Consider the following 24,130-nt stretch of genomic DNA (forward strand, 5'->3'; position numbering starts at 1 on the left):
GGCCGCCCATTACATCACATGATATTTTATACATTAAATTATTATTAATAACACATCACATTCAGACCACCGACAATTTGTACCTTACAATTGACATCCATTCACCCTGAACCCACCCACCACATGAGAGAAGAGATATAAAGTAAAAATCATACACAACTACCATACAAATTACAAAAACAAATTTTCACCGTACCTAAAACAAGCCCCATATCAAACCCATCTACCATACCAAAATTTGGTACCGAATCAATACCAGCCTTTGCATCAAAACCAAAATTTGGTACCAAACCAAGATCAGATCAGCTTTTGCATCAGATCTTTCATTCAAAAATGCAAGCGATAGGCTGAGCTGAGCACATCTGCCAGGGACGCATTAACGGGTCGGGTATTTGTATTTCCTGTATATCCATATCCACCCCGCTGAACTCTTCAACCATCCGCAAGACTGAGTTCACTGACTGGAGGCGTCCTGTTAGTTCTGCAAGCTGGGCCCGCAACACGGCGTTATCAGAATCGAGCCTGAGAAACCGCTCCATGATCATGTTAGTCTGCATCGTGATCCGTGCATTCTCCTCCTTGAGTAGTGCAGCCTTGTTGACTAGTTCATCTAAGTGCTGTTGCTTCCTCTGACGAGATCGCCTCGCCGATTCACGGTTCGAGATCATTCTCTTTCTCTTTCTCTCATCCACTATCTCTTCTTCAGAGCTTGAGGTGGATCGGTTGCTTTGATTCGAGGTAGACGCCATTGAAATCAGAAATTGAGGTTTTTTTGAAGGAAAAAAAAGGGAAAAACAAAAAAGATAGGAATTCTATAGATTTTATAGTAGTTTGGAAAGATGAGATCGAATAGTTTATGAGATCACATAAAACCAGTAAAGGAAAACAACTGAGAAGGAAGAAAGGAAACAAACACGACTCAGGTTAGGAGCTGTCTTCATAAAGGGCCTCCAATCGATTTTGTTTGAATTGGAATTCGGGCAAAGATCATCGATCCAGGTATGGTCCTCCAGTGCACTAGAGACTAGGTGCTGTTTTGGTTCAAATTTCAGATCTGAACTCGAATTGAGACTGAAATTGTCTCAATCTGAACTCGAATTGGGGAAATTTATAAATAGATCTATAGATCTAGTGAACAATAAACTAAGGAAATTGGAAAAAAAAAACGAAGATAAAATGGAAAAAATTGAAAGGAAAGGGGAAAAGGAACTAGGAAGAATAAAAAACTTAGCTTAAACGATTGGCTCTGGAAAGAACAGCCGATTAGCCGAACAGCAAACAGCGCAAAGGAAGGGAAAAGGAGAGAGGAATCACATAGAAGCAAGGGGGTATTTATATGAAAAACGAAGGGTATTTCTGGAACTTCATTCGTGCACTTTATTGGAAATATCTGGGATAAATTAATCTCCCGGTTTTACTTCACGTTCCTTTTGTACAATATATTAGGTAAGATGTTTATAATTGGCTGGTTGGGGTTTCGTTTAGAAAAATATTCCAAACTGACGGCTCGTATAAAAGTCGTAAAATGTTTTGGTGAGGAGAAGAGTATTAAGTGACGAAGTCTCGGGCCCCTACGAGTTAGTGGAGGGGCATTTTCGGTTTTTTAATTGGACACCTTTTTTGGATATTTTCACGAACTTAACGCACGCAATTTTATTTACTACTTTCTACGATTGCTTGTAAAGCGCCACCATGTGCCGTCCTAGATGAAGCAAACCAATGAAATGGGATTACGTCATTTTTGTAAAATAATGGTAATCTATATTATGTGCTGATACAATAAAAAAAATACCAGTAATGAAAAAATCGTGAACCAAACGCGTGCACCCGGTTTTGGAAGAGAACAAGCGGCTTGATTTTTGTGCGTTCTTCTAGAGATTCCACCTTCTATGATAGTTTGTTAATTAACAATTTAACATATATTGTAACAATATTTTTTATTTTGTAATTAACATCATTCAGTTATGTAGAGAAAATATATTTTATTAAGTATTATTTTTATTATAAAATGAAGATATTGCTATATAAAATGATAACTTGCCAAATAAATTAAGATCTATTTAATCAAGTATATTTTTTTAATTGTTGGGGTATGAAGATATGATGAGCGTTATTTCTTTATTTTCAAACTTATCTTCTTATCTATAGATAAGATAAGAGTTGATAAATAGAGAGATAGACTTTTGTCGTTATTCTTCTGTAAAAATAAAAGTCATCTATTTTATCCTTCACTTAATCACTTCATTTTTATTTCACTTATGACAAAAAATATATATATATAATATTAGAGAGAAAAAGGTTATGATATGTGAACCAATATCTTTATTTCAGAAATTTTTGAAATTTTTAATTTGACATGACGATTTTTATTTCAATTTCAGAGATGTTTTCAGTTTCTTGTTTAGAAATTTTTTGACAAAATTTCTTATTATGAAATTATTTCTAATAGCAATGCTAGACAAACAATTCAATCAAATTATTTATAATCGCCATGTGGTGTATTTAGAAACTCTAAAGTTAATTTCATTAGAAATTTTAGAGCTTTTAATTAGTAAAATGTGATTAACAGTTATTTAGATTTTCATTTCAATTGCGGAGATGGAGATGTCAATTAGATTTATAATTTAATCTCATTAAAACATAAAAGGTGGACATAAAATTTTCAAATTTCTACTACAGAAAGTCTTTTTAATTTATAATTGTCCAAATTTGTGATCCAATTTTGGTGCAATGCATTTGTTCATTTTATTTTAAAATTGATCTTACATTAAAAGATAATAAGACAATTTTTTATCTATATTATCATGCAAAATAAGAGTTATTTCTTTATAATCTAAACTTATATCCATATTAGATATCTATTTTCATATTCATTTTCAAATAAAAAAAAAATTATTTCTTTATCTTTACAAAGAATTCAAACTTTTGAGCACAGATTTATATTTTTGTAAGGAAGAAAAAACAATAGTGAGATAAGTTATATAGATATAACAAATTTATTTCACAATAAGAGTAATTAATAAAATATTTATTAATTAAAATTCAAAATATAAATAAATTCTCCATCAAGCTGACATGTTGTGTGTAATTTGAAAATCAATTACTTATCCATCATCAATTAATTTAATAATTACATACTTCAATTAAAAAGTTTTTTTCTTTATTAACTACTTAATAATTACCAAATCACTCCCAACCAAAAAATAATAATTGTGGTAGATTACGTATGCTCCTATTGCGTAGCACAATTTTTTTATTTTATTTTGAAGCAAATCATTGGCAGTAGCAATCAATAAAATGATGGTTACGTGTCTATTAATTAAATGTTATTTTATATATATGAAGTATCTCGTACATATATCATCGTTTTATTGATTGCTCCTTTGCTATAGAAATGTGAAGTGGTTTAAGTGGAAGCTTGATGGCCCACTAGGGGGAATTTTTTTTTTTAGAAACCATAAATAAAAAAATAAATTTTACCAAAATAATTTGGTTGCTTTGATTTTTACAAAAATCATAATAACCGAGATGCTATTTCGGTCCGAAGTAATATTTTTTCAAACAAAATTATCATTTCGGTCTATCTTGTTTTCATAGATTTCGAAAAAAATGATGTCATAAAACTTGTGAAAATATCTCAGACTGAATTATCATTTTAGTTTTGAAAAAAAAAAAAGTTCGGACCAAAATAATATTTATGTTCTTATTATTTTGTAACAAAAAAAAATATGTTGGCTTCATAAAAATAAAATTAATTATGGTTTATAAAAAAAAATTCCACTAGAGGTGCAAACGGATTTGGATCCGAAATTTTGATATGCATATTTGATAATATCATGAACTTTAATGTTTTTTTTAATAATTTTTACATATCCTTTTAATAAATAATAATATTGAAAATTAGATATATAATTTGTATCAGTTTAATATTCGATCCGTATTCGTATTTGTTTAAAAAATGGATACGGATATAGTTATCGGATCCGTATCCAATCTATTTGCAACCCTATAAATGATGGGTCGGATTGTGTTAACACCAAATCCAATATGCATTCGGATCCAAATGGTAGTTGAACCGTCAACCCAACTTAAATTGGGACCACCAAAAAGTCTACGACTTTTTACCAAACAAAACCAAAATGCTCTTTTGTAAAGTTTGGTGTATTAATTTCATTCACTTTGTAGCTTTAAAAACAATAAAGTTTGATGCACGCTCTTGTCATTTGGCAAATGGTGCAATGTTGACACACAAAACACAAAACACAAAACACAAAGCACCTTCTAACTTTTGATTCCATTATTTTATTTTTTTTACATGAAGAACATGCCATGGAATCTATACCCACATGCACAACGACCAATTTTTTCCAATGAAGAATTTTGATTCAATTATTTTTTTTTAAACTATGCATTAATTGGGTCTAAGGTGTTATTTTGATTTTGGGATATTTAGTTGAAAGCAAACGAGAATCTATCTAAGGTATATTCCTTTGAGAATCTTTTTTTTTGGGGACCAAATAATAATGGTATGAAAATGGATTGAAAGAGAAATACATATTTTCTTTCTCCGTTTTAATTTATCCTCAAAAACAAATAAAATCTTTATTTTTTTAAATGAAGTGCATTGATTACTATTTTTATTTTTTGAGTTAATGTTTGATGGTAAAATACCGAATTATTTAATATTCACAAGATATTCTTCTATGTTCTATTCGGATTTCGAACATGCTTCACACGGAAAATATTATCTTTAACACTAGACTAAAGATTGATTCGTAATTACAATGATTACTTGATTAATACCGTTTCTTTGAAAACCATAAAGTGTTTTATTATGCTCGAACATTACAATTCGAAAGTTGAAATTATCAAATAAATAAACAAATTGTTGCTCGTAAAAAAAAATTAATGAATTAATTTAGATCCCAAATTGTTAATCTTCTTGTGACGAATTGTTTAATATATATATATAGAGAGAGAGAGAGATGGGCTATGGTGCATTGCAATGCATGGAGGGGTTTGTGCATTGGATCATAAATCTAAAATTCAAAATCCAAATGGCCGATCCAAACCGTTCATCTTGTTCTCCATATTAATATGTGCTTGGAGACCAAATTTTACATTTTTCTGAATTTTTTTACTATTTATTAAGTATTTTACAAAATTGTTGATCCAACGGTGGCTTAACAAAACAGTAAAATCAGCAGCCACCGTTGGATCAACAATTTTGTAAAATACTTAATAAATAGTAAAAAAATTCAGAAAAATGTAAAATTTGGTCTCCAAGCACATATATATATATAATGCGTCCAGAATAATGATCAAAATCATATGAATCAAATTATTATTTCATTTTTTTTCTGAGTCAAAATAATTTGAATTTGAATTAGAAAAAAACTGCATATTATTGAAGTAATGATAAATGTTAACATGATAATACTAATACTATTGATTCATATAAAACACTTTCAACATAACGAGTAATGAATTAAAAATTTACATTTTTGTCCTTCATGATTTATAATTTTTCTATCTTTTAGTTCTATGAAATTGAAATCAGACGACTTACTTTTAATGCTGATCTTTATTTTTTAAACATGAAATCTAAACAAACTATGTTAATTTATTAATACCTTTTATGTGAAAACCATATAGGGTTTAATTATGCTTCAACAATACAGTTGACGAGTTTAAATTTCAAATAAATAAATGGACCAGCCGCTAAGAAATTTTAATGAACTAATTTGTTTAACTTATCGTGATGAATCCTCGAACATTCATAGATTTTCATTGTGTCTGAGAACAATGTTCAAAATTATATGAATCAATTATTCTTCCATTTTTTTTCAAATCAAACTAATTTAAATTTGAATTAGAAGAAAAGATATGGACCATTAGTTCATAAATTGAACTGCATACTGATTATTTTCTTGTTAAATTAAAGAAAGCGCACGTGAAGTTTATATTATTATTTTTTAATGTTCTAGTAATGAAAGATGTTGATATGACAACATTGAACATGGTCACCTAATATAAAAAAATTTAATGTAGCGGGTAATTATAATAGATATATCTTGTATATGCATGTCATATGCATATATACTAAAAAAAATTGGAAATTATAACTTTTTAACGAAAATACATTACAACTACTTTTATACAAACCGAACTCTGACTGAAATAAAATGCTAATAAGCTACGTGTAACATAGAGGGCTTCCGTGCAACGGCTCAATATTTGAGTTTTCAAAATCCTAACGGAATTCAGATTAAGTGATTTTCTACCTATCTAAAAAAATAGTAAATTTTTTTTAAAAAAAATGTAAAATTTGATTTGCAAGTGCATATTTATATGGAGATCATGTTGAACGGCTCGGATCGACCGTTAGGATTTTGAGACTCAAATATTGAATCCTTACACAGAGGTCCTCTATGCCATGCATAGCACTGTAGCCAACTCCTCCCCAGTTGTATGCTCTTTAAAATGTACAACGACTAGAACGGTATAAAAAAAGTGTAGCAGATACAGAACATTTTGGATATTCTTACTTATGTTAAAAAATTATTCAAAAATCACATAAGAGCATGTTCCGCATTTTAAAAAAAACTTGTACTGTAAATATATTTGTTGATTTTTTCTAATTTCTCATTATAAAAAAATTTAACATGTACAAAATCATAATTATAATTACTACGTGTTTTATCAAACTTTTGTATTGAAAAATGAATTAGAGTTTGTCTGATATGTTTTTTTTAAAAGAAATTTTTTTTTTTCACATAACAAGAGATAGTTAGCAGTATTTATATAGTCTGAAAGATACTTTCAATAAAAGGAACAATATTTGAATGATAAATCATGCAAAACACTTCTCCCTCTTACTTATCACACATACAAAACTTCTCTAGATATCAATTTTTAATGAAAATTTATTCAAAATATTTTGATATTATATTTTAAACCACACGTACTGAATTATATCGCACCAGAACAATCATATATTTAAATTCAGAGAGCGAATTTTTGAAAATGATGATCACAGAACATTAGTTTATTTATTAAAATTTAAAAATATTCATCCATCTTAAGATACATATGAAGGCAACATTTCAATCTCCTGGCATAATACATATATAAGAGGTAGCTAGAAATTAAAATTAGAACGGTAAAGAATTAAAAAAAAATACATTTTTTTATTTCTATTATCTTAATAAAACATATTACTTTACATCTGTAAATTAAAGATTTATTTATGAAGATAAAATTTGAGGACTATGCCCTTTTACATAATAATAAAAATATTATTAAAAATAATATAATTCGAATATAATATCACTAAAATTCATTTGTATTGAGAATTGAATTTCCAATATGAATGTTTCATGATAGTATGAGAAAAATACAAGAATATAATGGTGAACAAATTATATAAGAATTAATCTACTCTGAAATAAGGAGAAACAAAATATATTAGATATATCCAACCATCAAAAAACTATTATATAGGATTTTAAAAACCTATTATTATAAGAGGAGGGATCCACTTACACAGTTTTTTGGTGATACCAAATTACATTCTACATTTTCAAAGTCCAAATAGTTGATTTAAAATGTTCAAAATGATGGATATATTAACATATGCTTCCAAATCAAATTTTACATTTTTTTGATTCATTTTTACTATTTATTAAGATGAGTACAAAAATTCAATGGTATGCAAATAACGATTTTGTAAAATACTTAATAAATAGTAAAAAGATTCTAAAAATGTAAAATTTGATCATCAAGTACATTTTAATAAATCCACCATGTTGAACGATTTGGATCAACTGTTTGGACTTTGAAAACTTTGAAAATGTAAGGTATAATCGGATGTTACCAAAAACGATTTGAATTGACTGTTTGGACTATTAATATATATGCGTATATAATCTAAATAAAAAATTGTGGTCATGTATTTATGTTTTGAGTCGTACTGGAAACTCAAATTTTTTACTTAAAGTACTTTGCTCTCATACTAAATAAAGGAAAAGAAAAATATAACTTAGATTTTAGAAACCCGGGTCTAGCATTTTGCATTATGAACTTTTGTTCTTCGTATTTTTAGATCCAAGTACCATCATTTGAAGAAATATCCAGAAATAATTACTAACCAGGAAATAAAGGGAGCCACATTTTGTTACCGCATTTTTTTTTTTCTAAGATAGGTACAAAATCAATATTTTTGTACCGTTCAAAAACAATGATTTTCTACCATTCAAAAAAATAATAAAAAAATTTCAAAAATTATAAAATTTCATCTCCAAGTATATTTTAGTATGAACTAAACTTGAGTAGAGATAACTAAAATGGACCAGCAACGATTGATTCAGGAAACTAGGAAAGAACGCGTCTGGAGGTGTTGATGAGTACTTCACTCTTATACTAAATAAAGGAAAAGAAAAATATATACTTAGTTATACAAGTACTAGTTTCATACAATAAAAGGATAAAAAAATAAAAGAGAAAATCACATAGAATTAATTATGAATTGTAAAGATAAATGAAAAACAAAATACTGTATATATATTAATAAAAAAATATAACTTAAATTTTAGAAACCCTGGTCTAGCAATTTGCATTATGAACTTTTGTTTTTCATATTTTTAGATCCAAGTACAATGATTTGAAGAAATATCGAGAAATAACTACTAACCAGGAAATGCTAGGAGCAACATTTTGTACCGTATTTTTTTCACAATAAAAAAATAATGAAAAGAATTACCATTGTAGCAAAGTACAGCATCTAATTTTGCATCTTGAGGAAACAAACAACAGTCAAAATCTACAGAAAAGAAATAGCCTCTGTGTTCTGGCAATGCAATTTATGTTTCTGGTACGAACTCCTGAACCCAAGAAGGAAGCGGGGCTTTGAAATTTATGTTTCTGGTACCAACTCCTGAACCCAAGAAGGAAGCGGGGCTTTGAAATTTATGTTTCTGGTACCAACTCCTGAACCCAAGAAGGAAGCGGGGCTTTGAAATTTATGTTTCTGGTACCAACTCCTGAACCCAAGAAGGAAGTAGGGCTTTGAAATTTATGTTTCTGGTACCAACTCCTGAACCCAAGAAGGAAGCGGGGCTTTGAAATTTAGCGGTACCTCTGTAATTGGGTGCTTGAACGACAAACTCTCAGCATGAAGTGCATGAAAATCACAGTCTATGCCTTTCCAGTTACAGACCCCACCATATTTCACATCCCCTCTTATCGGTAACCCGAGATACTGGCAATGCAGTCTGATCTGATGTGTTCTACCACTCTTTGGGTATGCCCGTATTAACACCTCATCTCTTATACAGATTTCATTCTCACTAACTGACATTTTGTCTCGTACCACTATTGATTTTACCTCACTGTCAGTAGTACCAGTATTTAAAAAGTTACCAGTACCATTAATGCTTAATACCTGAAAGTCGGTTTCCATGTGCTTCACGCGGGACCCACCAGGGAGGCTCCGGTCAACATCGTCAACTGAATATACCCGCCAGGCGCCGTGCTTGGATCTCCCGTGGCCAGATGTTATGTGGACCCGGCACCAATCCGGAGCGGGGACTACAGAAAGAGCCAGATAGGTTTTGGATATGGTATGATCTGTGAAAGATTTGACGAGCCTAGCTGCAGCCTTGTTGTGCTTGGTCACAACCATGAGCCCGCTTGTGTCCCGGTCTAGCCGGTTTGCCAGGTGCAAGTTGCAAGAAGACGTATTTGCCCCTGCATATGTAGTACAATTTTTTTAAGGGGGGATATTTCACATATATATTCCTCAAAATCTTCAAATTACGTATTTTTTCTCTAAACTTCAAAAACTCACAAATTCTATTTTATTGCCTCATTCTAAATTTATAAAACACCCATTTTATCTTTTATTAAAAGCATAAAATGCCCGATTACAGAGGGTTCCTCCACCATCCGATATGTGCGCATCATTTCAATATCTGTATGTGTTCGCTTTAAGATTCGTGCTCATCTAGTGCACACGGATCTTAAAGCAATTACGATTACAATGTGAAAATTGGATGCTTAATTGATCATAATGTGAAAATTGGATCAGATCATAATGCTCACCAATTGAAGAAGAAGAAGAAGAAAGGGAAGAGAGAATGGCTTCGCAATAGATTCCAGCTGGTTTGTTAACAACCGAGATCCACTCGTCTTCGAAAACCACGTCGAATTCGAACTTGGCGCCGGAGCGAGCCGACGCCGACATTGCTCGCCGCAGTTCGACATCCTTCGACAGCGCCGGGTAAGGAGGCGTCAGCGGGACCGGGAAGTCGGTTTTAATGGCGTCCAACTCGGGAAGGGGCGCACTGTGCGCCGCTGCCATGGTCGGAGGGGAGAAGAGTAGAGGTAGAGGTACCGACTTGGATTTGAGAGAAATAAGAAAGGAGGCGGCGGAGGGAAGAGAGAAGAGGGGTATTTTCGTCATTGCTGTCTGAGTTAGATTGGCGTGGCATCTCATTAGCGCCCCGTAATTGGACTAATGGGCCGATAATGGGCTGCTGTCTTGGTGTTGCTTGTGTTTTAGTCCAAAATTCAATTTCCAGCCCAACCATCTCATACTTATAAGAAATAATACGTAATTTTTAGATTTGTGAAGGGTATTTATGAAATTCTCCGTTTTCTAAAGCAAAACAAGAGCAGCTGAAAGCGTCGCTCCTCGCCGGCTTCGCACTTCTCAGTTTCTCTCTCTTCTCTCTCTCTCTCTCTCTCTATAGCTCGGTGAACTTTGAACGGTACTCTCTCTCTCTCTCTCTCTCCCTCCCTCCATCCATTCCCCCTTTAGATCCAACCATTCAGTAAGGATATTCGCTCTGTGTTTTGGTACTGTTACTTTTACTGTGTTAGGTCCTTTACCAGTATCAACTGCAATCCTGCTTCTAAGCATTATTTTCTTCTTATCAGAAATTGGTTTCAATTGAGGCTTCATTTACTGGAAATTAAGAATTAATTGAGGCTCAGTTAGTTTGATTTTGGGATAACTTGTGCATTCCAAGCTTAATTGAGATAAATTTTGTCAGACATTATTTTATAATAGCCCCTTGTTTGTTCCCAATCAATTGAAGCTTATGGTTTTTATTTCATGACAGTAGAATAAATTGGGTTTACTGTGTTAAGTCCTTTTCTAGTATCAACTGCAATCCTTATTTCGAAGAGTTATTTTCTTCTTTTCACTTATATATTGTTTGTGTTTTGGGGTTTCTGATTTTGTTGCAATGTTGCTGTACTATCCCATTATGGACGATCAATCACAAATTGATTTCAATTGAGGCTCAGTTAGTTTGATTTTGGAATAACTTGCATGTTCCAGGCTTAATTGGGATAAATTTTGTTGGGCATTATTTATATGATAGCCCCTTGTTTGTTCCCAATGAATTGAAGCTTATGGTTTTTATTTCATGACAGCAGAATAAATTGGGTAAACTTAATAATTTCTTTAGTAATTTAGGTTGTAGATGGGAGAGCATGTGGTGGCACCCGAAGATGTGTTGGAATCTCTGATGAATGACGGTACAGTTGATGCTATAAGGATGAAAGTCATATCTCAACTCAAAGCCAATGTAAGCTCTTTACCATCCTTCTCTGATTTCTTGCTTAACGAATTATTGCAATTTTAGGTTTTGATAATGTGCCTGATGGCAGGCACCATAGTAGATAGCAAATAAAAGGGATAAGTGATTTTCTTAGTTTGGGTCCTAATTGTGTCGATTTGATATATTTTTTTTTTTTTCTTAATTGTGTAATTTAGGACTGATGATGTGCAGTTGAGGGTTAATTGGGGCCAAATTGGCATAAATTGAGGCATCATTGGGCATTTAGGTTTAATTGAGGTCTAATTGGCAAACAAATTCATAAATAAAAATTTTCTGATGCTTAATTGGGATAAAATGGCTACTTCCATTTTCATTCTTTGGATAATTAGGGAAATATGTATTTTTGGAGCATACAATGAAGCACCCATTGAATCTTACTCAACCTCATACTGTACTAAGCCTCAATTTTGCAACGACTTCTTAGTTGCCTGATGTAACCTAATTTTACTTTATAGTTATGCCCAATTTAATAGCAAAGAAAAGACGGAATTAGACGAGATTGATAATTCTGGTCAGACTTGTATACTGGTACAACAAATAATTGCCCTGTGTATAACCATACCAGTAACTTACCTGGTCAAAACCGGGTGTAAGACTTTGAGAAATTTGGTTTAGGGTTTAGGGTTGTAACTAATGGAAGTTAATAAATTATCTATGTGTTTACTAAATTATCCTTTGTTGATATAAAGGGATAAGAGTATTATTGAACTAGCTATTATATTAAGGAAAAGTGTGAGAGGTCGTCATATCGATATTTATGTGCAACAGTACATGTAGATTATAGACATTTCATGGAAGTTGATGTTATTATGTGTAGAATTGTGTTTATATTAATCAATTTGCATGGTTGCAGGAAGATATGAAAAGAGATACGATGGCGATGGTAGAACAGAGCAAAACTTTGAATACACCGGGTGCAGAGAAACAGAGCAAGAGGGACTTGTTTGACTCCCTCAGAAAGGAGCTAGAGTAATTCCTTTTTTTTTTTTTTGAATACTTTTGATAAACCTTTTTGACTTGATTATCTGAATTCTTATGAACTCCCCAAAACATTTCAACTAATCGTACTGCCCCTTCTTTCTAGTATTTATTTCCCATTTTGATGGCATTTTTTTAAAGGAAAACCATAATTCCAGTGTCAAACAAGCCAAGAAAAAAGGAAAATGAAAGAAGATAAAGGTGGAAATTTTTTTGGTCAAGCTGATACTTGTACCATGCAATCTGGTAAAATCCAGTATACACTCTTGTAAGTACCAAGTGGTACATAAAAACAGAAATTTGTGGTTAATCTTGGTACTTTTGCCTGTTTGTACTGCCATCAAAAACCAGAATTGCAAATGTCTATCTATTTTGCTTACCAAATGTTGTAATTTGACTACAGAACTCCAGTTCTAGAGAAAGCATCAAAGGCGGTATGGGAGATAATTTCAGGAAGTGAAGGCTTGGGAAAAGAAATTACTGACACAGTTGAGAGGGTTTTCTTTCGGCTAAGTGGCCTTACAGAGCTCCCGGCTGCACCACCATTGGCCACAAATAATCCGCCACAAGAAGAAAATGGAGATTTAGGAGAGCAGCCTTCTTCTTCTTCTTCTTCACGTAGGAAGAGATCCTTTGATGATGCCGAGTTGCATGAAAGTGGAGATGCAGATGCACTCCCAAACGGAACAGGAAAACGGCCGGCAACCGATTCATCAGAAGATAGTGGGCCCCAGATTTCAGGGAACAGGAGTACATAAGTTATGGCAATGACTGATTCGGCTGCAGCTATTAGGGAAGCATAAAAATGCAAAATATTAGGTTAGATTAATCTTTGTTTTTTTTTAATCTTGTTTTTGTGATGGTCAAGTATTATGAAATGTACATTGCATTAGTTAGTGTGATGGATGCGTTTGGATTGAGAGTGAGGTTAGTGAGAATAGCGTGCTAGTCCCGAATTCGGAATAGCTGCAAACCCAACATTTCAATGGGTTAGCAGAATAGCGGCTAATGTGAGCTAACCTAAGTGTTGAGAATAGCTATTTTTTCACCCAAACATGAAATAGTCACTAACCCGAATTTGGATAGTCGCTAATCCAACTAACCCTGCTGTTCTCATTGTTGCAAGTGTACCTTCTTTGGCTTGGAGCTGTAACCTTAAAATAGTTGTAGCAACTTAACCCGACTAGTTGATATTTTGGGCTCAATATCTAATGAACTTATAAGAGCTTAATTCATATATTATTTGACCGTAGTTGACCTTAAAATAAGTCTCATTTGTTCTATTTTTTTATATTTCTTTATTTATTTGTCCAGAATTGGGTTACTATGTATTAAGTTTAGGTCAAAAAATGTACAGTGTAGGTTCAAAATTGAAGGTTACGATTCAAATTTTTGAGCTTACGAATCTATGTCGTAGGGCTTGTTTCATGCTTTCCAAAAAGATTTGAATCATCTTAAATAGAGTTAAACTAAAAATGTTATGGATAAAATATCAACAGTAAATTCAACATTAGATTTTTGGCACATCCAAACACATTTAACAAGCCAAATTGTTTTGAATCCGTTTTGAATCCGAAATTATTTAATTTTGGTTTGGTTTACATCCAGCTTTACGTACTTTATAACTGCTCTTTTTTCTCTAGCTGCTTGCTTTTACATTTTCTTTAGTTCTTAATAAGAGCATATTTTGAATCATTTCACAACAAAAGAAAAAAAGAAGCAAACCTTTGTCTAGTTTCTACTAAAGATAAATCAAACTACCCAAGTAAAGCAGTTGAACATTAACAAGAGAAAAAAATAACACAATTGTACACTAATTAATTAGAATTAGAAAGGTTTCAAGGGTCAATGAAGCGAATGTCGAATGTATTGGGATGGATTTGCCACACGTTCAACGATGCATACTCCTCCAAGCATTCCTTTAATTGAGCTTCACTATATCCCTGTTTTATTTTTATTTTTTCATTGTTCAAAAAAGAAAATGCCAAATATTAATCATCTTTTTTTATGATAATATATGCATATTACGGATCAACCCGTGCTATGGACTAATATCTCTATTTTCAAAGTTCAATCAATCGATCCGAATTATTAAACATGATCTCCTGTGTGAAAATGTAGTTGGAGAGAAATTTATATTTTTTTGAATATTTTTCCTATTTTTTTAGACAAGTAGAAAATCATTGTTTTTGGATGGTCCTGAATTTTCAAATCAAGTGAAATTCTACAAAATGTGGATCATGTTGGACGGTTCAGATTGACCATTTGAAATTTAAAAACGGAGATAATGAGTACAACAGTACTGATACTAGCACTATTGACATGAATAACTGTTGCATATTCATATGATTTACCTTTCTAGAGATCAAATTGAGAGCATGAGCATATCTAATATCTAAGCGGTTCGTTCTAGCGGCTTCATCTCTCAAGACAGAGTAAATGTCAGATATGGCATCAAGCCCGGCCCTCTGACGATCGTCAGAATACAACGAGTATTTTGACATCTGCATCAGCCTCAGTGCTTCATCCACATCACTCTGTGCAACTGTCTCTGCAAATCTAAGCCTTGCTAGAGCCTATAATAAAATTATAAAAACAAGTATATTCAATTATAAAATAATAAATATCATCCATAAAGCAACAGAAGAAATTAGATATGAAATAAAAATTTCAACTTTTTTTTGCCAGAGGTACCATTGGCTTGAAAAGCTTACCTGACTTGTTTTTTAATAAACCTTAGTTTTAAAGATATGAAATAAAAATTTCCATGGAAATATTTCAACTTTTTTTGCCAGAGGTACCTGTTACTTTAAAATTTTGCAGTAGTGCACGCTAACCTTTTATGCTAAACCATAAAGTAACAAATACCACCAGAAGCACAGTAGAATTAAAACATCAGTGTACCACTACAAACCTTAAAGACAATCTATGTACCTCTAGAACATTATTCCCAAACTACCCCTCCTTACCATTCTTTTCACATGAAGAAACCAAGTAGAAATAGTTTGCTTTTTTTTTTAATTATATTTGGGGAGGAGAGTTGGATATCATACTTTGCTATTCTGTTGATGTGAGAGAGAGAGAGAGAGGCATACAAAAGAGATGCGAAGGATGCTGAGAAGAGTACGAATGGTAGTGTAAGTATTGGGAGCATTTGATCTGGCCTCATCTTGCCTGATACTAGAGTAAGCAGTTGCTATGTATTCCTCCAGCTCTCGAGGAATGCATGGTGTCACCCGCCGAGCTGCCGAAATATACGCCCTGTTCCAAGTTCACTGTTACAAATTGCAAATATACTCTCAAGAGTGATGCTATGGTACTATGCATAGCGTATATTAGTCCGTACTATGGATCAATATCTCCATTTTCAAAATCTAAACAATTGACCTGAACCATTCAACACGATCTCCGTATGAAAATATACTTGTAGATCCAATTTTACATTTTTTACAATTTTTTACTATTTTTTAAGATAGGTAGAATATCACTTAATCTAAAAATTCTAGACCATTCAGAAGTAGTGATTTTCTACATATCTAAAAAAATAGTAAAAAAGGTGTTAAAAATGTTAAATCGATTTGAATGGTTCATATCTACTATTTGGACTTTGAAAACAAAAATATTGATCCATAGTACAGACCAATCTGCACTATGCATAGTACCATAGCATCACTCTGAAGTAAAATAGGATAATGAAATATTATCATTACCTAAGTACAGATGGTTCAAGAGGCGTGAATCCAAGGGAAGGGGACTCGAGTGTTTTGTGCACATACACGATGTGTCTGGCCATCTCGAGATCTGTGTCCATGTCAGCTCGGTCTAAAATCAACCAGAGCAGGTCGAAACGTGACAAAAGAGCTGGTGGCAGGTTAATGTTCTCTGCTGGAGTTCTCCTCAGGTCATATCTTCCCCTATGAATTGAATCGTATATATTAAATAGAAAAAACTGTAATTCTAAGTATATCATACAAACTTAAACAAACAGAATAGCTGTACACAAGTGGAGTTTTTAAAAAAGGGGGAATTTCATGTATACCCCTTAAAAATTTCGAAATTATGTATTCCCCCGTATAAAATTCTTAATATCATATTTACTCTTCCAAATTTCAAAAACTCACAAATTTACTCAATTTATTGCCTTTTCTATTAAAAAAACTCATTTTTTATCTATGTAGTTCTCATTTCATCTTTCATTAAAATTAAAAATATGTAGTCTAAATGTTCATCAAAATGTTACATTGTAGACCAACCAAGTTATCAGTGTCTTTCTTATGATAGATCAAAACCATTACTCGGAAAAAATGTTTGAGATATGATTTTGGTACCATGCAGGGTTGGCAGCGGCAAGAACAGCGGTACGGGCATTGAGAGAAGTGGTGATACCAGCCTTGGCAATGCTTACAGTTTGTTGCTCCATGACTTCATGAATTGCTGTTCTGTCTGATTCCTCCATCTTATCAAATTCGTCTATTGCACATATCCCCATATCTGACAGTACCTGCATTTGTGCATTTAAAAGTGTTTACTTTTGCAAACTCAAGATTTTAGTTTTATAAAGTTCACAAGAAATGCTTAGTCTTATAATATTTTCTCCAGAGCAAACTATGTACTAAGACTTATGGCATGGCATGCATAACAGTGCATTAGAATATTTGAACTTGCATGGTCGCAAGCTTATTTGCATGTACAGATTACATGTTTCGGCACTCCTGTACTGCAAAATCTATCTTATGGTAAGTGTTACAATACAGTTACACAAATTAGATGCTTACAGCAAACTGCACCAGTTTAACCGGTCAAGCATAGGTTTCTAATTATCAACATTAGCATCCCAGTACAGAAACTCAATTAAGACAGCACAAAACAAAAGACACAAAGTTGCTGTACTAGAAGGCTTATGACTGTGTGACAAGATAATTTTGTTTATAAACTTTTCTGGATATTTAATCATGTAAAATTGTAATTTAATCAAAACAAAAGGTAAATGGAGCTCACCAATGCACCTCCTTCTAGAACCATCTCATTAGTGACAGGGTCCCTTTGCACTGCAGCAGTGAGACCGACACCGCTGCTACCTTTTCCAGTGGTATAAACACCTCTTGGAGCGACGTTTATTATGTGCTTTAACAGCTGACTCTTGGCAACACCAGGGTCTCCCATCAAGCATATGTGAAGGTCTCCTCTTATCTGTTACACATTTTTACTATTATTTTTTGACCCAAGAAGATGTAATTATGGAAAACCAATAATTGTATGATAATTACCCACCCTCTCGAGTCCATTATTTGAAGAGGTTCTCTACTTGGCATAATCTAATTAAGAGCTTTACTAAAGATTAGTCATTACTGAATTGGTTCAGTTCAATTAAAAAAATTGTTTAACAATCATGATTGTTCAGAAATAGATTAGCAATTGAGAAGTAAACAAGTTAAAGGCGATTAGATTAAAAACATTGAAAATTAACACCGAAATGTAATAGTGTTAATCACTAGCCAGGGGTCTTGATAAAAGTGCGCTGTTTAGCAAATGTTGATCAGAGAGGCACCAATTACCTTCATGCCATCAGATAGCTTGCGGTGGGGGGCACCTACAAGAAGCAAGAGAAGGGCTTTCTTGACATCATCATGCCCAAATATTTCTGGTGCCAGTGACTTTGAAAGCTTGTGGTATATATCACCATCCTCAGCTAGTCGTTCTATCTGCTCCTGTTCATCTCCTTTCAGTTCATATCTATAATTGAAAAGAAAGCCCTTGATTATGTATAATAACTACAAGGAAAAGGGAAGGGGGGTTATTTTGGTCACTGTTAATTTTGTGTTTGCATTCAACTTGTTCTCGAAATTTTGGGTAGTTTGTTATTGAAAGGCCTTCTGAACATAAAAGAGAGAAAAGGGGAATAAAAATAAATACTTACTCTGAATACTTTTTCTTATAATGGGTGACTGACATGGCCTCCAAGTAGGTATCAGCAACCAAACCTGCTCGCATTGCTCTGAACCCAGTGTATGGTATTGGCAAAAAGATGCCTGATAACTCTATCACATCTCCAGGTGTAACCTGACAGAATGAAAATATATCAAAATCAGATGCATGTATCAAGTATATGAAAGTTCTTACCAGTAGCAATATTTTTAAGGAGAATAAACATGTATCAATACCAATTTATCTTCCTTTGTTCTTGTTTCACTTACTCTTAGTTTTGTGTATCAATACCAATTTATCTTTCTTTGTATCAGTACCAATATCAAATGCATGTAACAAGTATATGAAAGTCTTGAACAAAGGAAAAACATATTAAAATATAAAAAAATTCAGAAGGATACCAACCTTCCGAGTGAGTTCCCCTCGAAAATGAACAGTCAGTGCACGGGGTATGTGCCCCTTTGGCACATGCTCAGCTAGCTCCTGTAATTTGGCCTGAAAAAACATAAACAGCACAGTTAAACTACAATAGTTTTCCTGAAGAATAATAAATTAGAGAAATTAGAGAGACTTTTAGGAAGAAAATACCTCTTGGAATTTAAGAAATTTGGAGGCACGCTGTTGCAGAATGAGGTTTCCTTTCACCTTGTTAACTTTGCAACGGCTTGAGGGGCACTCAACCAGGGGCATGAAAACCCTAGCTGTCACTTCCTGTTTATTCAACTTTTTACATCAGTAATTTACCAATTGAATCATGTAACCTATTACATCTCAAGGAACTCATAAGTACAACAGATAATAGCAGTACCATCTAGACCACTTCACTGGTACTGATCATGGGCCAAAGCCAAACAGTATACTACGAAGAAACATACTGTTTGCACATAAATAAATTTGTATACACGGATCATACTAATTGGATATAAGTGGAAAATAAATGACATTATGTAACAAATTAAGGGATGGAAACCTGATAGATTTCAAAACCGCAGTCTTCGCATGTGTAAACAGCTACTTGCACTAGTGGCTTCACATCAGAACAGCGAGTAACAATTCCAGCTATCTTCACAAGCTGCCCAATATTTGCTGCTTTCACTTGTCTAATTGTCATAGGGGTACTCTTTGTCACCGCCTTAATGTACACCTCACTATGCCATCAATATATAATTGACATTAGCAAATCATGAAAAACAAACTTAAAAGGGAAATTTAAAAGGATGAAAAACAAACTTCAAAGCAAATGTGAGGTTTTATTGCACAAGTTGAGGGGAATAAGTGAACAATACTTGTCAACTGATTAGCAAAATTGGGTAAAGGCACAGTAATATAATTGAGCACTGACACTGATAAGACTAAATTAGTTGACTTGTTAGTAATAATTGGCCAAAAGACAAAGCTACAAAAGTGATAGGTGTGTTTACAAGAAGCGCTTGATTTCAAAAGGCATCTTCTGACGTGGATCAGCATTGGGATCCGCACTATCTGACGTCTCATCAACACGCTGAGTCATGAGGATGTCTCGATCTTCATCAGCTGCAACGGCCTCTGTCGGTTCAGGCATCAGTTCATCAACTGCCTCCGCAAATACTCCCACGTACCTCTTTGTGTTTCCTATCACTCTTTCCCAGAACCCCTCCTCCATTCCCTTATACTGCAATTTGTAAATTTTACTGGTTATGAATGCCAAGTTGCTTTGGGATCTAACACTAAATTAATGAAAGAGAATAGAAATATACACTGCAAAGGTCATCCAGCTCAATCTGAACTGCACGAATCTTGCGATTTGCCACATCTTGCTGTAGACAGTGAACAATAACATCACAGTATCAGTAACAGTAACAGTAACAGTAAGGATATGATTTTTAGGGAGAGGAAAATATTGAGAGCTTACGAGGAGATTGAGATACTTAGGTTCACCATCGTCATCAGCGAAGTTCGTCAGGAAATCCTTTGCACGATCTGGTGAGAAATACAAGAGAACGCTTAGAGTGAGAAAACGACACTAGTAAAGAGAGAAAGAAGCGGGGATCAGATAGATACCTTTGTCAGCGGCGAAATCCAGCTTCTCCATGGTGTTACTGAGAGAGAGATGGACAGGAACCTAGGAGAGAAAAGGGGAGGGGGGAAATGGAGGGAAAGGAAGGAGGTATATCCGTATATGGCGGGAAGAGGGGAGACTTATTTTGGCGGGAAAAGTAAGAAGAACCTCTCCATTTGGTTTGAACAGGAGAAGTCCATGATTCATTGAAGGGACTGTCTGTGAGCTGTTAAATGTTTTGAGCTAACTGCAAAAAAAAAAAAAAATGTTTTGAGCTGGGCTTGTTGTTGGGCTTTTGTTTGTTAAATAGAGACCGTACTGGGCTGTGTAGTGGGAGGAACAGTAGCAGAGCTCTCTCCAATTAGAGTCCAGTACCCTAAAGTAACTGAAATTTTAAATTTACATATCGACCGTTCGATCAGAATCAGGGCCCGAAATGGAATGTACATCCCCCTTCATATTCGTGGTAAAGCAGATCAAACCGTCCAATTCTAAACTCAAATTTCAAGTTAACGCAGGTGATATTAAATTATCTCGAATCTACCTGTGATACTGATGAATTCGTATCACCTAAGGTAACAAAATATTTCAGTTTGTATCTGAACCTTCTAATCAGAATCTGCACGACTATTAAAGCATATCCGTGCGTTCTACCTCAGCCGGATTGGTCCGGATTCCTATCGAACGGTAGTGATTCAAACAGAAATATTCTGTTACCTCAGGGAATATGGATTCGATACGGTGATACCTCTCTTCTCACCTTGGTTTTTCCTTCCCTATTCTTAATCCGCCTGTGATAAGAAAGAATAAGATACCTACCTCTCTCTCTCTCTCTCTCTCTCTCTCTCTCTCTCGGTCGAAGTGTCCGACTGTCCAAGTGTGGATCGCAGGAAAGCAAAGGATCGATCGATCGATTTGGGATTAGAATAAAGGTTAGAGAGGATGTTTGTGATAGATTGGTTGTACGGGGTTCTAGCGTCGCTGGGGCTGTGGCAGAAGGAAGCGAAGATTCTCTTTCTCGGCCTCGACAACTCTGGTAAAACCACGCTTCTTCATATGCTCAAAGATGAGGTTCATCCATCTCTCCTTACTTTATAGTTTATATCCTACTGCTACTGCTACCTCTTCCTTTCTCATTTCATTTCATATGTGATATGTGAATAGAAATTGGTGCAACACCAACCCACACAGTATCCCACCTCTGAGGAGCTCAGCGTAGGCAAGATCAAGTTCAAGGCTTTTGATTTGGGAGGTCATCAAATTGCTCGCCGTGTTTGGAAGGACTACTATGCTAAGGTCTATCTACATTTCTTCTTTCCTCTTCTACGATTATAATTACAAATTAATTAGTTTCAAAATAAATTAATTACCCATAGTTCGCTTGATATTTTGGAAATGAGAATTTCACTAAATGGATATGAATGGGTGTTATTACGAGTCCGGATCCTTGGAAGTAACTTAAATTTTTAGTTTGGATTCGGACCATCCGATCAGAATTCAGGTCAATCTGTTCCGAAATGAAATGCACGGGACCCTTTAATAATTGTGCCAAAGTAGATTGAACTGTCCGGATATAAACTCACAGTTTTGATTTGAATTAGGTGATATAAATTCTGTTATTACTGTGATTTTTCAAAGTTACCAAATTACCCTCCTCTTTCATCATTGAGAGACCAATATTTATTAAGGAACAATAGTTTTTTCTAGGTAAATTCAAGGAATAGGTTTAACGGATAAATAGTATGCATACAAAATATGATATGTTGATAATCTTTGTACTGAACATATATGCATACAATATTTATATGTGTATGTATAATATTCCGATCTGTATACATCATACTTTATTTGTTGAGAAAGGATCAAATGGCAACTCCTTGTTGCAACAAATCATGACAACCCTTCTTTTTTGTATCAATTTCTAACCCAAACTGGTTGTGTCATTTGTGTCATGACTTATGAGCAATACTTGGCCACAGAGAATTATGAATATTAGGTTAGGTTCATTGTATAAGATCAAAAGGTGAAAAAAATCAAAGCCACAAAATTAATTAAAGAAGCAACCTGTTAATTTTTCAACTTCTTGATGCATAGACATTGTTCGTGAGATCAAGGGTTTAGCTTTGTAATCTGGAATACCAGCATAAATTAGTAATACAACAAATAGTATTTGTCATGATGTGTCACTAGTAAGTGGATCCCTCATATTATTTTTTAATTTATTTGGTTGGCATTGAGGGAAGCAGTATATACTTTGTTTGGCATCTCCATGTTTTGTTGGGATGTAAGTGGATTTTTATTTTGTAGGATTATAATTATATGGTATATCTCTCGTATTGAAGGGTTATTCATCATAATTTGAGACTTTTGTCGGGTTAATTTGAAAACCATCCGTCTTTAACAAGCTTCTCTTTTCCTTTTTTTTTTTTTAACAAAACGACAGGTGGATGCAGTGGTTTACCTGGTGGATGCCTATGACAGAGAGAGGTTTGCCGAATCAAAACGCGAACTAGATGCACTTCTTTCTGACGAGGCACTGGCAAGCGTACCATTTTTGGTGCTAGGAAACAAAATTGACCTCCCTTACGCAGCCTCAGAAGAGGAGCTGAGGTACAGCTTGGGATTGACTAACTTCACTACTGGTAAAGGAAAGGTGGATTTGACTGAGTCAAACGTGCGCCCTCTTGAGGTGTTCATGTGTTCGATTGTGCGTAAAATGGGTTACGGAGAAGGCTTCAAATGGATGTCTCAGTACATTAAATGAGTTATGGTGGGGTTATGGTATCAAACTTTGATCTTTCTTTTAGTTTGTAGGGTTTGAATAGGTAAGTTTGCTTTTGTTCACTTTTACATTAGAATGCTTTGAAAGGTGTTACAGTTCCTCCTTTGTTTATGATTTATTTTATATTTTCTGGTACGTCTCGGGATAAGAAGGATGGAACAAACGTTATGGTAGCATTTCCAGTTGCTTGTAAGAAATGACTAGAGCATTTCTTTCTAGGTGCTCATTTCATATTTTTGGATATTATCTGGATTAATATGATACAAACAAGCTTAAATGCTCATAGGAATCCATCTCTGATTGGATAAGATGATAAGGGGAACAAACATAAATGCTCATAAGAAAATAATTCTCTCTTTCTTTGTTATAGATATGCTACGAAAAATCTTCATTTAAAGTATATTGAAAAATATAGAAAAGAATGAGGCCAGGATTGAGTGCGAATAGTGGAAACCATATCCATATCTCTTTTTAATTTTCCAAATATGATATGAATCAGATGCCAGCTGAATATGAATATAGATTGAATCGGATATTTATTAAAATAGTATAAAATAAAATATTAAAGTTTATAATATTTATCTAATTATAATAGTGAATAAAATATTTTTTTCATAATACATATTAAAATATATTATATATATTTACTATTCGGATATAGATAATTGAAACGTAAAACTATATCAGTAACCATATCTATATGGATATTTGAATATTAGATATTTACATCTAATTTTTCAAATACAGATCGAATACGGATCGGATATTATCCATACCGTT

At 33.6% G+C, this 24,130-nt stretch overlaps 5 protein-coding genes across 6 annotated transcripts; 2 read left to right on the forward strand and 3 right to left on the reverse strand.

Moving 5' to 3' along the window:
* Nucleotides 1-9: 9 nt before the first annotated feature.
* Nucleotides 10-1,307, reverse strand: LOC144562909 (bZIP transcription factor 53-like). The gene has a single exon (XM_078312270.1). The coding sequence runs from the start codon at nucleotides 747-749 to the stop codon at nucleotides 324-326; it is 426 nt and encodes a 141-aa protein (XP_078168396.1). The 5' UTR covers nucleotides 750-1,307; the 3' UTR covers nucleotides 10-323.
* A 7,620-nt stretch (nucleotides 1,308-8,927) lies between these two features.
* LOC144562916 (Pseudouridine synthase family protein) lies at nucleotides 8,928-10,568 on the reverse strand. The gene is made up of 2 exons (XM_078312284.1): nucleotides 10,102-10,568; nucleotides 8,928-9,747 (listed from the first exon to the last, which is right to left on the reverse strand). The coding sequence occupies exons 1-2, from the start codon at nucleotides 10,493-10,495 to the stop codon at nucleotides 9,074-9,076; spliced, it is 1,068 nt and encodes a 355-aa protein (XP_078168410.1). The 5' UTR covers nucleotides 10,496-10,568; the 3' UTR covers nucleotides 8,928-9,073.
* A 74-nt stretch (nucleotides 10,569-10,642) lies between these two features.
* LOC144562923 (antigenic heat-stable protein) lies at nucleotides 10,643-13,800 on the forward strand. The gene is made up of 4 exons (XM_078312295.1): nucleotides 10,643-10,769; nucleotides 11,483-11,594; nucleotides 12,481-12,596; nucleotides 13,009-13,800. The coding sequence occupies exons 2-4, from the start codon at nucleotides 11,490-11,492 to the stop codon at nucleotides 13,361-13,363; spliced, it is 576 nt and encodes a 191-aa protein (XP_078168421.1). The 5' UTR covers nucleotides 10,643-10,769; nucleotides 11,483-11,489; the 3' UTR covers nucleotides 13,364-13,800.
* Nucleotides 13,801-14,369: 569 nt separating this feature from the next.
* PRL (Minichromosome maintenance (MCM2/3/5) family protein) lies at nucleotides 14,370-20,659 on the reverse strand. 2 transcript variants are annotated; one of them, XM_078312313.1, is made up of 16 exons: nucleotides 20,571-20,659; nucleotides 20,422-20,489; nucleotides 20,267-20,326; nucleotides 19,952-20,181; nucleotides 19,501-19,678; nucleotides 19,119-19,241; nucleotides 18,936-19,025; nucleotides 18,523-18,665; nucleotides 18,161-18,338; nucleotides 17,604-17,795; nucleotides 17,087-17,106; nucleotides 16,934-17,056; nucleotides 16,316-16,519; nucleotides 15,701-15,866; nucleotides 14,960-15,181; nucleotides 14,370-14,548 (listed from the first exon to the last, which is right to left on the reverse strand). In XM_078312313.1, the coding sequence occupies exons 1-16, from the start codon at nucleotides 20,599-20,601 to the stop codon at nucleotides 14,444-14,446; spliced, it is 2,133 nt and encodes a 710-aa protein (XP_078168439.1). In that variant the 5' UTR covers nucleotides 20,602-20,659; the 3' UTR covers nucleotides 14,370-14,443. The 2 variants fall into 2 exon arrangements, with proteins under 2 accessions (XP_078168439.1, XP_078168432.1); XM_078312306.1 differs by having other exon boundaries at nucleotides 16,934-17,106; nucleotides 20,571-20,657.
* A 745-nt stretch (nucleotides 20,660-21,404) lies between these two features.
* Nucleotides 21,405-23,631, forward strand: LOC144562950 (small COPII coat GTPase SAR1A-like). Its single transcript, XM_078312321.1, has 3 exons — nucleotides 21,405-21,639; nucleotides 21,733-21,864; nucleotides 23,012-23,631. Exons 1-3 carry the CDS (start codon nucleotides 21,511-21,513, stop codon nucleotides 23,330-23,332), a joined length of 582 nt encoding a protein of 193 aa, XP_078168447.1. The 5' UTR covers nucleotides 21,405-21,510; the 3' UTR covers nucleotides 23,333-23,631.
* Nucleotides 23,632-24,130: the final 499 nt, after the last annotated feature.

This window comes from Carex rostrata, chromosome 1, assembly GCF_964058835.1.
Source record: "Carex rostrata chromosome 1, lpCarRost1.2, whole genome shotgun sequence".
NCBI classification, from domain to species: Eukaryota; Viridiplantae; Streptophyta; class Magnoliopsida; order Poales; family Cyperaceae; genus Carex; species Carex rostrata.

Coding starts and splice junctions, on each gene's coding strand:
- LOC144562950 (XM_078312321.1), top strand. CDS start 21,511: ATGTTTGTGATAGATTGGTTGTACGGGGTTCTAGCGTCGCTGGGGCTG. Junction 21,640..21,732: donor TTCATATGCTCAAAGATGAG/GTTCATCCATCT, acceptor ATATGTGAATAG/AAATTGGTGCAACACCAACC. Junction 21,865..23,011: donor GGAAGGACTACTATGCTAAG/GTCTATCTACAT, acceptor ACAAAACGACAG/GTGGATGCAGTGGTTTACCT.
- LOC144562923 (XM_078312295.1), top strand. CDS start 11,490: ATGGGAGAGCATGTGGTGGCACCCGAAGATGTGTTGGAATCTCTGATG. Junction 11,595..12,480: donor TATCTCAACTCAAAGCCAAT/GTAAGCTCTTTA, acceptor GCATGGTTGCAG/GAAGATATGAAAAGAGATAC. Junction 12,597..13,008: donor TCCCTCAGAAAGGAGCTAGA/GTAATTCCTTTT, acceptor ATTTGACTACAG/AACTCCAGTTCTAGAGAAAG.
- LOC144562909 (XM_078312270.1), bottom strand. CDS start 749: ATGGCGTCTACCTCGAATCAAAGCAACCGATCCACCTCAAGCTCTGAA.
- PRL (XM_078312306.1), bottom strand. CDS start 20,601: ATGGAGAAGCTGGATTTCGCCGCTGACAAAG. Junction 20,327..20,421: donor CTAAGTATCTCAATCTCCTC/GTAAGCTCTCAA, acceptor CACTGTCTACAG/CAAGATGTGGCAAATCGCAA. Junction 19,679..19,951: donor TTTGAAATCAAGCGCTTCTT/GTAAACACACCT, acceptor TTGATGGCATAG/TGAGGTGTACATTAAGGCGG.
- LOC144562916 (XM_078312284.1), bottom strand. CDS start 10,495: ATGAGATGCCACGCCAATCTAACTCAGACAGCAATGACGAAAATACCC. Junction 9,748..10,101: donor TTCTTCTTCTTCTTCAATTG/GTGAGCATTATG, acceptor CTACATATGCAG/GGGCAAATACGTCTTCTTGC.